The sequence below is a fragment of the Oreochromis aureus genome, linkage group 3 (genome assembly GCF_013358895.1).
Source record: "Oreochromis aureus strain Israel breed Guangdong linkage group 3, ZZ_aureus, whole genome shotgun sequence".
Taxonomy (NCBI): Eukaryota; Metazoa; Chordata; class Actinopteri; order Cichliformes; family Cichlidae; genus Oreochromis; species Oreochromis aureus.
Genome location: NC_052944.1, coordinates 6,345,284 through 6,359,904, shown reverse-complemented (window position 1 = coordinate 6,359,904; position 14,621 = coordinate 6,345,284). Strand labels below are relative to the sequence as shown.

At 44.0% G+C, this 14,621-nt stretch overlaps 2 protein-coding genes across 10 annotated transcripts in view; both read right to left on the bottom strand.

Annotated features, from left to right (window-relative positions):
• Window positions 1-2,101, bottom strand: part of map4k2 (mitogen-activated protein kinase kinase kinase kinase 2) — a 51,732-nt gene extending 49,631 nt beyond the window's left edge. For 3 of the 4 annotated variants that reach the window (XM_039609296.1, XM_039609297.1, XM_039609298.1), the window contains exon 1: window positions 1,520-1,612. In XM_039609296.1, the coding sequence (XP_039465230.1) occupies window positions 1,520-1,612 (93 nt within the window). Of the gene's footprint in view, window positions 1-1,519 lie in introns of all 4 variants that reach the window. The other variant, XM_039609295.1, reaches the window with a different exon arrangement.
• A 636-nt stretch (window positions 2,102-2,737) lies between these two features.
• Window positions 2,738-14,247, bottom strand: men1 (multiple endocrine neoplasia I). Of its 6 annotated transcripts, XM_039609248.1 has the most exons (12): window positions 14,068-14,247; window positions 13,152-13,214; window positions 13,003-13,021; window positions 12,389-12,878; window positions 12,107-12,315; window positions 8,774-8,902; window positions 8,156-8,196; window positions 7,350-7,437; window positions 5,473-5,609; window positions 4,574-4,718; window positions 4,059-4,232; window positions 2,738-3,976 (listed from the first exon to the last, which is right to left on the bottom strand). In XM_039609248.1, the coding sequence occupies exons 4-12, from the start codon at window positions 12,822-12,824 to the stop codon at window positions 3,449-3,451; spliced, it is 1,887 nt and encodes a 628-aa protein (XP_039465182.1). In that variant the 5' UTR covers window positions 12,825-12,878; window positions 13,003-13,021; window positions 13,152-13,214; window positions 14,068-14,247; the 3' UTR covers window positions 2,738-3,448. The 6 variants fall into 6 exon arrangements, with proteins under 6 accessions (XP_039465182.1, XP_039465183.1, XP_031596796.1 ...); XM_039609249.1 differs by lacking the exon at window positions 13,003-13,021; XM_031740936.2 differs by lacking the exon at window positions 13,152-13,214.
• Between the last annotated feature and the right edge of the window lie 374 nt (window positions 14,248-14,621).

The window sequence follows — 14,621 nt, the reverse complement described above, 5'->3', positions numbered from 1 at the left end:
CCTGCCGTGTGTTAACCGCTGAAAACAAACCAAAAACACAGCACTCCTGTTGCCATATTTCTGATGTCGTGGGAAAAACTGCTGTAAGCGATAAAATGTGGATTGAGAGAGTGTTCAGCAAACTGTGCATTTTCTCTTTTTTGAGGACGGTTTCACAAAGAGCTACAGTGATTTAGTCTTTGATGAGATTTCTGAGGTTTCACTGTGGAAAGTTATTCACTGTGACCCATTTTTAAAGAACAAAAAGAGAGTCAACGTCCTGTTTCTGTCAGTTAATGTCCTTTTCTATTGATTTTTTTTCTTTTGGGAGGGGGTGCATCTCTCTTGATTGTGTTTTGTGTTAAATAACAGTGAAGTTTTACTAGGACATCAGTGTTAGTACTGAAACTCTGCTCTGTCATTGCTGTTTAGTCCTCTTTGTCCTGCTCATGCATTCTGACCAAGCAGACTAGCTAGTTTGTGAAATGTATTGCTGAAAGTTATTAAAAAATATATATAAATTATATAAAAACATTATTGGGTATCAATCCCAATTTTTCTATCTAAAATTTAAATCTAACCTAAAAACCGAGATATTTTTTTTGTTTCATACAGTTTACCACAACATTGTCATAGAAGTAAAAGGTTAATTATTGCTTATTTTATTGCTTATATTTATTGTGATCCCTAAAAGTTTAACATGGAAGAACAAGAAAGTGCTACATATCCAGTATGACACACAACTGCTATATGTCAGAGCTCCATCTGTTACAGATAACCTGACTTAGAGCTGAGGGTGGATGCCTGGCAGTTTAAGACTTCAGTCTTTTTATTCCTTGAACATTAGACTCACGTGGTACTTTGGCTGCACGCTGCTAAAATAAACGTGTTTGTTTTCCATAAAGGCAACACGGTTGCTGTCCATGCTGTCAAATACAAATTTTGATGATGCACAAGCCACCAGGGTGTGTTAACTGCACGGGATGTTTGCACCCCGATGTTCCAGTCAGGGGTTAATATTTCGATTAGATGACACGGTTTATTTCAAAATCCTGCCACCTATGTGAAACGACAGATATGACACCATGAGGAATGTATTTGTTGCACGTCCGACAACATCAGTCTTTCTTACTCGCTTGTTTCGTCTACATGCTGTTGATTCTGTCACTTCTTTAGTGCCAACAGTGAAAACGGGAGATTTCTCCGCACACCTCCATGAAATCATTACGAACCTGTGGCCCCGCGCACGCAGCACGCTAGTACCGCAGCGCTCTGCAGGAAACCTGTTCACTTCAGGAGCTTTGTTGGAGGCACACAGTCTGACATACTAATCATGTGTCAGTAAACAAAATGCAACTCGGACTTTTTCTGATACTGTGGCTCGGTAGGGACTGCTGTGTCACATCAGGCTCTGTACTTGTCCAAAAAGACGAAGTTTCACCTTGATGACAGGAAGTGACATCCCCAGCGCTCTTCGAACCGCCGCGTCCTGATGGAGGCTTTCTTTCTGTCAGCGCGGTGCAAACAGGTTCTCACTCACCTTGAAAACATCTCCGTAGGTGCCGCACCCAATCCTGTGGATTAGCTCGTAGTCATCCAGCGGGTCCAGGAATGACACTCCTATCCGGTCCATGTCTGGAGACACCTCTTGCTGCTGCGGGGAGCCTGGCTGGCTTTTTACTCACACATACCCGCTGCTGATATCGGCGGAGAGAACGGAAGCACGGGCAGATGAACTCTGTGAAATGGCCCGAGGACGACCGATCGGAACCGGCTAATTATACAGTTTAGGCAGGCAGAGGCAGCGCGGTGACACAACCGAGAGCCGCTCGAGTCAGAGCACGCGTGAGCGAGCACGGTCCCCTCAGTAAGCCTCCCACCTCTGCGCGCTCCTGTGCCCTCAGATGAACATCCTTTTCAAACGTGGCAAAATCACGTCTGAAATAAACCCTTGGCATGAACACGCTTAAAGGCATGATTTGCCAGCTCTACGAGAAAAGCCCGACAAGCTTGTTTTAAAGTTTGACTAGGATTAGTTTCAGTTTAGAGTTCTTCATAAGTGTGACTTTCTCTCACTGACGATTTAACTGTTCAGATGCTAAGTTCAAAAGTAGCGCATGCTCAATAATGAGTGAACATTTTTGGCTCCTCAGTGTTTTCTGTTTAACTGTAACACTGACTTCATGCATGTGTGGCTTTCTTACATGAATATCCTCCATCACATGGTGAAGTAGGAGGCTTTCAGCAGACTTTCAAACATGAAGAATAATTTTATTCCTTCTGATGTATGAAAACACATAACTGTAAATCATTACTTAACTCAGCATTTTACAAGGTCTGACTGGCCTGTTGCAGATATTAGCTTAGCATTTTATGAACTTGAGTTTTTTTGAAAAATATTTAGTATACGCATTTTATAGTGACACTACTACTTCCTAGTAGTGAGGCCATGCATTCCTTGCCTTTTCTGTTTTGATTGGACATGACTGGATATTAGTCCACGCTTGTCAGCTGACATCACTGCCGTCACTCTGCCTGGTCTCCAACTGAGTCAAAAAGTTGGACTTTTGCTCAAGCAGACCTTGTGTCGTCTCTGGAAGATCATCGTGAGGAAGGCGAGCCACTAACGTCCTGCATGATGTACCAGAAGATGGCAGAGCCTGTTTAAAGTTGATATTACTTTGTGAGCGAGCACTGACAGCCACTCACAGCCTTCATATATCTGTAATAAACATCATTGGACCACATGTCATTCCTTTTTCATCAGAGCTTTATTATTGCAGATAGAAAAACAAGAACACAAACCACAAGTCAATCAAATTAGATGGAGCAGTGCCATCTAATGTGGCTCTGTCTCAACAGTGCATGGTCTTACTGCTCTCTTCTCATTGTTAGAAATCAGTCTAACTCAGCTATTCTCAAAACTAAAGGCCACCTACTTTAAAAAAGAAGAAAGGCAAAGTAAGGCAACATAGAGCTGATAAGAAAGAAGCTGTCAGTAGAGCAGAGTGGACAATGTTACACAGTAACTATCCTAAATTTAATCACTTCTGAGGCTTCAGTCATGAACAGGTTAGTTCATGTTGGTATTTTACACATCTGAAAATCATGTTCTGGTCCTCATCACTTTGGCTTTAAACATCCAGACAGCATGTAACAGATACCTAACAGGCAGCGTGTCCCACTGGCTGCCAATCAAAACGCAAACTGACGATCAAACCAGGCACGTCTCCAGAAACCATTTCTTAAATAAAAACTCAATTAAATGTTCCAACCTGATAAGTGACGCTTAACTCAAGATCATCTGTGCATGTCAGACATATTGCTCGAACTAGGAGGATATTGACTGAGAGGGCTTTCTGGGTGAAAACACTGGTAAAAATGTTGACAAGCAGGATCGAGGTTAATCGGTGTCCCCGTCTCTGTTCACAGTATGTCCTACAGTCTCTTCCTGCAACAATCAGGATGTCTACAGTGACTTGCGCTGGCGCTTCAGGAATGACATGGAGTAATCCCCCGCCGGAGTGCTCTTCTGCCTCTTCATCTGGACCTGTGACTGTGCGGTGAGCTGCAGCTTGATGGCGCTGGAGTTCACCTTGGCAGCGCACAGGAGCTCCTTCATCCCCTTCATCTTCTCACTCTGAAAGGTGATTACAGTGCCAGCTGGCGAGGGGGGCGCCTGCTCCGGGGAGAAAGGAGAAGATGCGGAGTCTGGGAGACTGGGGGACTTGGGTTTTCCTTCAATGTCTCCAGCACGTAGTCCCTGGGAGGAGCGCCGGCGGAGCCCTCCTTCTCCCACCTTCTTGGGCTGAGCTGCCACTGCGGCCGGCTGGCTGCACGGGGAGGTAGGAGCGGCAGAAAGAGGAGAGCTCTGGTCCTCCAGCTTGGACTCCCTCCTGGGGCCACGCCTGCGTCCTTCCCTGAAGTCCTCGCTCGACTGGTCATCGTCGTCCTGGGGATCTGGCTCTTTGGTGATGATTGTCACTTTCTGACGCACCTTTGGAATCGGAGCACAAATGTGTGTTTAGCTAGAAAGCACCAACGTGCCTGTGCCTCCCCTCCAGTCACGGGCTACTCACCTGAGCATCAAAGCGACTCAGAGACTGGACAAGGTATGTGGCCCAGCCCACATGAAGGACCGGCGTGGGACTCCCCTCCTCCCACTTGCAGATGCCGTCATAAAAACGCAGCAGATGGGCAAAGCACTCGGGGTCCTGCAGTGCAGAGACAGCTGCTGCCTGCTTGGGCTGATCCTGCAAGAGAGCAGAGGTGCAAGGCCGAGGCCACATCTGTCAGTGATTAATATTCATGATCTAAATTCAGGTGGAGGTGCGCTCTGTTGGTGTCTGTTAATGTTATTGAGTTTCTACATGTTCTGCATCCTTTATCAGAGAGAAGCTGACTTTGGAAGTCATCTGATAAGGAGCAAAAGAAAGAACATCTTCTGTCAGGTTTGGGTTGAGGTGGAAATGTGATTGTTACTGAGGAGAGGTGAGAATTAGAGCTTTGCATTATTACAGAACAGCTGCTAGTGGAGCCATTCTCCACAAACGGCCTGTGTATGTGGGTGTATGTGCTCTGGAGAAACCTTCACCTTGTCCCCTCCTTCTGTCCCCTCTCCTCCCTCCCCAGGACTCTCTGCTGCTGTAGCTGTTTCCTTCAGCAAGGTAGGGATAACATCATTTGCAATGTCAAAGAACTCCTTGTAGATCTCCTCATCCTCGCGGAAATAGTTATAGCTGCAGGAAAGTAGAGGAGCTTTAATACAGACACATGTATGAGAGGATCTAACGTGCTTTTCTCCTGTCACAGCATGAAGTCCAGCTCAAAAAAAGTATAAGAGTAAAAACAGGATGCTGTGACATGTGGGAGACATGACAACAAGTGAGGAACAAGTGGACAGGTTCAAAAAACAAAACAAAGCACAGGCACATATTTCTCTGTGAGGCAGCAGAGGGTGGGCTGAAGCTGAAGAACAATGGGGAGCAGGAAACGGAAGCTGATGGATGTGGAGAGAATGTGTGTGGCGGGTCAGAGCTGCTATTTATAACTGCAGATCGTGAACAGTGTTTAGGGGGAGGAGAGCGCATGAGGATGCAGAGCTGGATACTTCCTGGACTGAGCACCACACCTTTCCAGGCCAAGTGTGACTGAGCCCTTAGTGGTGGCTGGGTTTTTGACAACGAAGCAACAAAGCACCACAAGGGCAGGAAACACAGCTGTTGGTTTAGTGTCATCTTGTGTTCATCTGGTGAAATAGCATTCACATACAAACATCATCTGGGACAAGCTAAAAGAAGAAAAAGGTGTCTAGTGCCTAAATAACACTAGTTAAAAGAATTCTTGACAAAGTGAGATCAATATAATTTTGTTTTGTTCTATTTGTCACTTTATCCAAACACTTTATTCAGAATCATCAGCACGCCGGGGGAGGAGCTGTGAGGATGCAGCTGGACGTTTCCTGGATCAGGAGTCTAATTAGTGTGAACTTACTCCTGCATGACCTGGGCGGCCTCTGCCCAGGACCTCAGGGCCTCCTGCACACTCCTGTGCCTGTAGTGGAAACCAGCCAGGTACATGTAGGGGTAGATGTGCTCGTTGTTATAGTGCTTCTGAGCAGAACTGACGGCCTGAGAGACAAAGACAGATCAAAGACTTAGGAAGTTTAAAAAAATGATACTGAACTCAGAATGAAGAGGGTTCAGTATCAGCAACAGGTCATGGTGGAGATATTTATTCAGTTTGAGTTTGATGATGAGCAGCAAACCAAAAGCCAGAACTCCAGTGATCTCAACAAGCACTTGGACCTAAGCATCAAACAAAACGGAGCCCAGGAGAAGAGAGGAGGTGTTAACCAGAGAGATCCAGCAGGTGTGCAACTTCCTGCATGCTTTCACCACCAGTACCGTCACAGTACTGCTTTTCTGTGGAATCGGCTTCCAGTTTGGATTCGGGAGACTGACTCTAGGCTGCTGGGGGATTCCCATGATGCACTCAGTGTTTCTTCTTCAGTCACCTTTTTCACTCTCTTTGTATTTATATCTTGGTCCTCTTGGCTCCAGCTGAGCATCAGGTACCTCTGTGTTATTTTTGATTCTGCCATGTCCCTAGAGCAACACTCTGGACAGTTAATTAGGAACAGCCTTCTTCAGCTGAGAAACATCTCCAAACTATGAACCTTGTTGTCTAAATCTGAGTCAGAAATGCTTTTATTTCATCTCTCTTAGATTATTGTTAAAGTCTTTTTCTTTGTTTGAGCAAAAAGAATCTTAACTGTCTCCAATCGGTCCAGAAGGCTGCTGCAAGCCTCTTAACAAAGGCACAAACACAGCACTGGTTTTACTCTCAGTACACTGGCTCCCAGTACATTTTAGAATTCATTTCAAAATCTTAGTACTGACTTTAAAGCTCTGAGTGGTGATGCTCCTGCCTACATCTCTGATCTTTTACAACCCCACGCTCCCTCTCACAGCCTGAGATCCAATCAAAGGTTGTTGGTGGCCCCACCAACACGTTTTAAGACCAGAGGAGATGGATCTGTTAGAGCGGAGGCCCCCAGGTTATGGAACGCTTTGCCTCCATCGTAACGTTGCCTTGATTGTATTTATGTATTTAAGACTCATTTATTTAGACTGGCACAAACAGAGTTGTGCTGTATGATCCATTCTGTTGTTTTATGTTATTGTGAGAGACTCTGTGGTTCTTATCCTGTGAAGAGTGCTACAGAAGTAAAGTTATTATTATTATTTTTTATACACCACTCTGCATTTAAATACTAAAGTCCTTAGTAGAACCAAAAGTCCAAGAGGAATTTGAGCTGTTACCACCAGTGTATGTGCTCTGCACAGTCTGTCCACTAGAGGGTGCTGGAACATTACAGTATATTCTAAGTACACATGACTTCATAAAAGGCATCATAGCTTAGCCAGCCTGGGCCAGCAGAGCACTCAGCATCTAAGTGTGAGTTCTCTCACACAGCCAATGGCAGAGTGAGGCTGTTATTTATCTATGCAACAGTCAGCTGGACACTTGTAAACACACAGCCTGTCACTTTCAGTGTTGTTAGCATCCCTTCCTTGATTTTGGACCCGTCTGAGCAGTAATGCTTACTCCAGGTCTTTTTCCACACTCCTTTTTGATAGTGACCAGCAGCTGATTTCCAGTAGCTTGTATTGTATAGACAAAGATAAAATACTGCTGTCTCATCTTCAGCCCCACTGTGCCCTGTAACCACATTTCTGGTGAAAACTCGTCACTAACTAATGTAGAAGATCTATATGAAAAGTTTAACATGTTCTGTAAATATTAAAGCCTGTAAAAGTCTTCCCTGCTCACCACTCTGTGACCTGGGAAACTGGTTGATGTCTTACCTTCAGGTGAATTTTCAGGGGGTTCTCTTTTCCTGGAATTGGTTCCTGGTCTTCAAGGTCTGCCAGAGTGCCCATGGCCATGGGATATCTGGTGTGTAACCCGAGACAGAAGCACAATGTCAACTTCAAGGAGTTACGTAAGCCTTTTTTAAATACAGCATATGTAACATTTCTGTTTTCTCCAATTATGGATGCCTTAATGACCCTGCATAATATAGAACACCGTGACACACAATATTCACGAAGTCGGGTTCTAGATGTGATCGTCGAGCTGGACCTTCTAAATGACAGCTCACAGCTATGTGAACAAATCTGACCTGTCGCCGACCCAGGCTTCATCACAGGAAAGAGTTCACTGTAAAACCGTATTTTATTAACTGCGTAATAAGATATGTAAATATTACAGCAAAGTGAATGAGGGAGCACTCACACACACAGTATTCTAGTGTTCACCTTAGCCAACTAAAATGACATAAACTGTCTTTTTAACTCTGTGGGTTTATGAAATATGTTCAGGCTTTAAGGCTTTGGTCTCTGCCCCCTCCTATTACTGTGGTTTCAGTCACTCTCTAAAAGCACTGTGTCTGTCAGTGGGTGGAAACTAAAGATGGAAGTAAGAGAAGCAACATTATTATGACACACTGTCCTAATCTCAGGTCAGCCTACGTTGTGTCATGCTGACAGACGTACATCAATGTACCATTAAATGTTACGGTAAAGTGAGCAAGCTTGCTGCTCAGATGGTGTCAGGACAAATCTGAAAGAGTCTTTAATGGATTCTCAGCAGTGCACTGATACACACTCACCTGTCCAGGTCGCCTCGATCATACAATAGCCAGAGGAGTTTCTGGTAAAGCAACGGGAAAAAGAAAGGTGAGGAAATGATGTGCAAGACAGATTGTAACGCATTTCCTTCATGTCTGCCTGGATGGACTTTCACAATCAGTACAATGTTTTTCCAGTTTCCAACTGCAGGTTTTTGTGCTGCTGAAAACGAGACCTGATGATGGTGTGGACGTTAATCAATATCAACAATAATTCACTGCCCAACCTAAAATCCCTCAGGTCAGAGTTTTACTGGTCCATGTCTAGAAAAGCTTTTATTTTTATGTTTTTAAATATTAACACAAATTAATTGAGCCACTATTTTCTATTATTTCACTTTTAATCAGAAAAATGTTATGAAAACCTTTAAATAAAGATAGTCTAGTACACACCGCGCCCCCCTTTAGACTCAACCCTGTTTGCTTCATGTAAAATAGGACGGCTGCCGTCAGCCCTCAGTGAGCTGTATATATTAAACGTGGCAGCGGACTAAGTCAACAGTTCATCTGCATATTTTAAAACAACCTCTGGAGACTTAATGCAGATTTTTTGCTGTGTAAAACAAACATTCATCTTTACCCTGTAGGTGCAGGCCTCACCTGTTGCAGCAGCAGAAGCTCGGAGCTGTCTGTGTGGAGGTCCAGTGATGGGTTGATGGCACAAACCATGAAGGCCACCTCCATGTTTCTGTCACACTTCATGTAGGAACCCTTCAGATACAGCCAGCTCTGAGGGACAGACAAAGAATCACAGCTACACTCAAAGTGCTTTATACAACATGCCTAATTCACCCATTCATACAAGCGCTTATCTATGCCTGAGTGCTTTCTATCCAACATTCACAGTCCGATGGATGCATCAGAAAGAAACTTGGAGTCAGTATCTTGCCCAAAGATATCTTGATGCATGCTCACTCATCCAGGTAAGGAAATCCCCAAAGGTTGATTCTGTTCATCTGAATGTTTTCAGTGGGAGAAACGTTTCGTCATCATCTTCAGTCTCAGCTGACTGCAGGTTTCCAATCTTATAAACAGCACATTTGCACAATGACTGAAACTAGCACCACTGAATGCTGGGAGGTCAGTTCCTTGATCATTAATATGCAAATTCTCATGACCACTGATCAACAACCACTGATCAATGGCCATGAGTACATTCACAGAGAGTTGGGGAATGGCTGCAATCACAGCATTGTAAGATGGTGACAGATGTACCCTTAGGCCCCCTCCTCGATTCAGAGATGGTCTTTCCCTTTTCACGTAAATGGCCTCCTTGACTCCGCCCTCAAACCAGCGTTCCTCCCTGTCCAGGATGTGTACATCCTCATCATTGAAAGTGGGTCCACTGGCCTGTAGGTGTAAATAGACTGCAGAGTCCTGGCCTGACGAGGTAGCTCTTCTGTGTTGTGCCATCCACTTTGCCAGAGGTTGTTTGGTTTCCCCGATGTATAAATCCTGGGAATCCTCCTGGCACTGAACAGCGTACACTATGTTACTCTGTTTGTGCCTGGAAGCCCGATTCAAAGCTGCCTACCAACGACGATCGACGATCGAAGCCAGAAACTTTGAAATGTTAAAGGTGACTGAATCGATCATAAGGACAGTTGGTCTTAAAGGTGCACCCTGTTTCTGTATCTTCGGTAAACCCTACAGACTTGGTGTAAATTCCCCTCGGTAATCCCTGTGGTATGAGGTCCGGCCAATAGCACTGTCTCATTCTAATTGCTTCAGAGAATCTATCACCCTACAGTAACCACTTCCTGGGTCTCGTTTCATGATAGCCTTTCTGGTTTAGCAGAACCATCCACCTACCCTTGTCTGCTGCAAGGATGATAATGTTGTTGTCATTACTAAGTGATGTGAGTGCATTCCCCTCCTCCATGCTGATGTTAGATGCTCGGGCCTTTGCATTGCTGAGACAGGCTGAAATCAGTTGCTCTGCTTCCACGTCTGCAATGTTGTTGTTTCGAATTGCTGTTTCTGTGGCTGTGATCAGTTCCACTAGTGGGATTTGTCTCAGCGTCACAGCCCATTGTTCACTCAGTGGGCTAGTTTCAGCCACTGTGCAAAGATAATGTTTATAAGGCTGGGGAAACATGCAGTCAGCTGAGACTGAAGAATGAGTGGTGAAACGTTTCTTTCATTGAAAACGCTACGTCCAGACAGACAGAATCAACTTAATGGGATTGCCCACTGGACCAGCCAGCCAGGGATCAATCAGTAGATCACCTGCTCTGGCTCCGGAGCTACAGCCACCCCGAGTTCCAAGCTCTGACTAAAGCTGTGTACACCATGGAAGCACTTCACGCCAAAATGATGATCAGGAACTATAGAAAGTAAATGCTGGTGATGCTGATGCAATAAAGCTGAAGTACAGAAAGTAACTTTTGAGGTTTAATAGTAAAAAACCTCATAAATATACACTGATTAGTATGTAAGTGCATTTTCCAACAAAATAAAGCAATTTCAGAAAGCTAATATTGTACCAGCTAATGTTGGTCTGCCCTAAAAATCACACTTTCCTTCTGATAAACAGTTTGATTACATTCTCAAATCTTACGAGAGTTTATTATCAGTGTCAAACAATGTTAGGATCCACTTCACTAAAGCTGGCTACCAGCTGCTAACAGCGACAAAACCAGCAGCGCTTACCAACAGAAAAGGTTGGAACATCCACAACTCGCCTCAGTATCACTCTCAGCACACAGAAGTGAGCTTCACTGACCTGTAAACTCATATTTGACCTTACACAAAGTTTTGAATGAACAGAGATGACACGACTGACTTCCTCAAGAGCTTTGATGTGTATTAGATATATTTGAGGTCTGAAATGTGCAAAAGGAACCAGCTGGCAGCCTCAAAGCGATGTGTGACGACCAAATCACTCCCAGTGTGTACACAGCTTAAGATTATTTTTTTAGCACTACATACAGCTTGACTTCATCTTCTAAATCTCTGCAAATGTAACCAATTCAACATTTATTGATCATTTTCTGAACAAAAATATCTTCCACAATAGAAACCCCATTCATACTCTCTTTGTACAAAACACCTTTAGATCAGGGTCATGATTCATGTGTGTATAGAAGTTTGAAATTTCTTTCTGTCTGCATGAACAACACATTTGTTTTCCCACTTGAGGTAAAAGCAAAGACATGGAGTACAACCAGGCTACAAAGGAGGAGATACCATCAGCTGCTGATATGTAACCCAAATGTAAATAAATGTCACTGGCTGAATGCTACAGGACAGGAAGAGCAAACGGAGGATGGAAATTACTGACGTACATAATGGAAAAACAGGGCTGCTTAAAAAAAACACAACCCAAGATACAAAACGCCAGCTAGAAAATGATTTTCAGGTTTATGATGAGGCGATGCTGTCCAGCTCCTGCACTGTTACAAGTTAAGTTACTTTAGTTACTGTGAAACTGAAGAGAGAAGCAGTCATGTTGTTTTCCAGGGAAAACACCATGTAGGCTCCTTTGGTGCTAACATATGACCCATGCAGTCTCACTCCTATTACAGCACACTGCTGCTGTCGCTGGGATGGAAAATGTCCTTCTTTTACTTACATTGCTCACTATATTGTCAGAATATCAACCTAACATAATGTCGCTCTAACTCTAATTCCAACCACATGATTGGTTTAGCTCCACACTCATGGAATTAGTATTATCGACTGTATATTGACCATCTCTCACATTTCTATGCAGGAAAGACTCTTCATGATGATTTTCTTTTTTTAAATCACGATATCACCCAGCGGTACTCTGGACTTTTAAAGAGCTTAATGATTTCTAAAAGTTAAAATACATGAAGGAAATAGGGTTGACTGTGGTGTCTAAAATGTGCCAGACATTTATTGGCTACACTGAGCATACTGATAGAACTTAGAAGCAGCTGGTTCATTCTGTTGACAGATGGGCCTCACCTTCTCATTGACTCCTGCTGTGACTGTTTGTCCTCGCCGGTCCTCGTTACCCTTCCCATGCCAGGTGACTTCTGCTGTCTCCTCACCATTTTTACCAAATATCACCCAGGCATGGTCCTCAGATAGTGCCAGGTGTACATCATTTAGACCCAAGACCTGACAGGCAGCCACTACTGCAAAGGCCACTCCTGAACTATCCAGTTTGGTACCTGGTTCAAATTCAATAATTAATCAATAAATGTTGGACTCACGTAACAAGCATCATGAGAAAAACCATGTTACCTGTGATGAGGCTGAATAGGGACTGGATGTGGGCTCGATCCTTGAAGTAAGAACGACTGAGACTGTTCCAGATCACATCCGATACCTTCTTCACCAGCTCTCGGCTGGACCCCGCAGCAGTTCTCCGATACTGCGACAGATCCACAGCCCCACGGATCTGTGCTGTGAACCGCTCGTACAAAGCAGAAATCATGCCCAGCTCCACTGTGGGGAAGCAAGACGTGGGACAATCCGGCTCCAGCGGCTCAAAACGGACCCCTGGAACATTTATGGGGATGACTCGGTTCACAGCCAGGAAGTGCTCAACAAAACCCAAGACCAGTGAAAGAAGAGCCAAGTCCGGCTCGGGTTTTCGGAGCTCTGCATCAAACAACTGAACGACTCCATCGATTCCCCGCAGAGGAAAGTGCTTCTTCTGGGCTGAGTGCAATCCCATGATGCCTGCTGTCAGTCACAACTTTGATGTATGCGTACCTCCTCACCTGCAGTACTGAACGGGGAGAGCAGTCAGTTCATCTCTAACTCCAAATCACACACTAAACTGCGGAAAGCAGGCAAATTCAAAAGCTGGCCCATTAAAAATAATTACTTACAGAAAACATTTTACTACTTACTGGCTCATTGCCAAGAACTCTGGTTTCCCAATGAAGATGAAAACATTAAAAACAAAAAGGTTCACAACTATAAAAGCAGACTTATTCTTTAATCTTTAAATAAAAGTCAGTAAGTTCATAAATTATAGTTACTGTAAGTTTTAAATTACCTAATTCATACACATTTGTTGCGGTCGCTTTTCTCTGGTCTGGTGAATGCGTGTGACAAACCACTTCAGCACAGACGAATACGACACTTATTAAAACTGGTTTATTTTTAACATTTCATATACGAACGTAAGATAGCAATTCTGTAACACTGAATTGCTAACAGAAGTTACACCGCACACAACACAGCATAACATGTGTCACGTTTGGTTTACAGTCTCGGGTATGAATCATTTATTGGTTATTAATGAAGGTTAATAATGCCAGCAGTAACTATTAAGTGCTGAACAGACTAAGACATAAACACTAACATAACACTGGACCGTAGCCGAGTGGCTTGACTTGTTGCGTAATGCCGGTTACATATATGCTGCTAACACCGGCTATATGGCGCTTCGGTGGGCGGGGCAGATTCACTGCTACCTGCGTACATTCAATGCAGGGCTGCAAACAGCCGCTCTTTTAGAGTTTCATGACAACGACCACTGTGCTGAAACGTATCCGGAACACCACTAGGGCGAACACTCTGTCATTCTAAAACGAAATACTCCGTTAGGTCCATTTATATGGTAGAATAATGTGTGACGTAAGCTAACTAGCTAACTTTACTAAATTAAGTTAGCTACTCATTTCGCCTTTCAAGCCGTGCTAATTTGCTGAATTAGTCCTGCTTTGTTTAAATAAGTCGGACGACATGCAGACACAAACCAAACCCGAAAATGAGTCACACGCTGAGGGGAATACGTTATCTGCCTGAATGAGCAGCTATTAAGCTAACAAGCTAACAAGCGGCTATCAGCTAAAGTCACCACTATTGGAGCTTTTGGGAAATATATCGCACCAGCTACACAACAACACCAACTCACCCTCAGCTCTAAATCAGCCAACAATCTGACCAATGTTTAAGTGATCTCATACCCGTTTTCTCACAGCTCGCGCCACATGTTTTTGTTTGTGTCCCCTTTCTTTTGCCGCGCAGCTCAATCTGCCCGAAAGTCAGTAGGCATATCTCGACGTTTGCGTCTCGAAGCAGATCTCACAACAACAAGCACGCTTCTCTCGAGCGCAAATGTGCGCGCTTAGGCCCATCCCTATGCTTCGAGATCGTAAGTCCTGCGCAGTGGGGTTTTCCTCGTGTATGCTGGGAAATGCAGTTCATTTTAGGGTATTCCCCTACACCCCCAGTAGAGGTCACCACGATGCCTTTAAGAGATACGTGCTTTAAAATGGAACAACGGTAAATGTTACATAACGGAAAACGGGGCACGTATGGAGCATAAAACATTTAGGATAACATAAGAATGTACCGCAGAGTTGAACTCACGGCATTTTCATCTTTAATTAAAACAGTATGTGTTTGGCTATGACACAAGCTCAGACATATTTCTGTCTACAGAACAGAACAGAATAACCTGTTATTGTCATTGTACATGTTGATCGAAATTGTGGATTCGCATTCATCACCTAATATT

Excerpts from the sequence above, each read along its gene's own strand:
- men1 (XM_031740935.2), bottom strand. The coding sequence starts at position 12,824 with ATGGGATTGCACTCAGCCCAGAAGAAGCACTTTCCTCTGCGGGGAATC. Across the intron at positions 12,316-12,388 it reads CCTATTCAGCCTCATCACAG|GTACCAAACTGGATAGTTCA; the intron begins GTAACATGGTTT and ends AATTTGAACCAG. Across the intron at positions 8,197-8,773 it reads AGCTTCTGCTGCTGCAACAG|AAACTCCTCTGGCTATTGTA; the intron begins GTGAGGCCTGCA and ends TTGCTTTACCAG.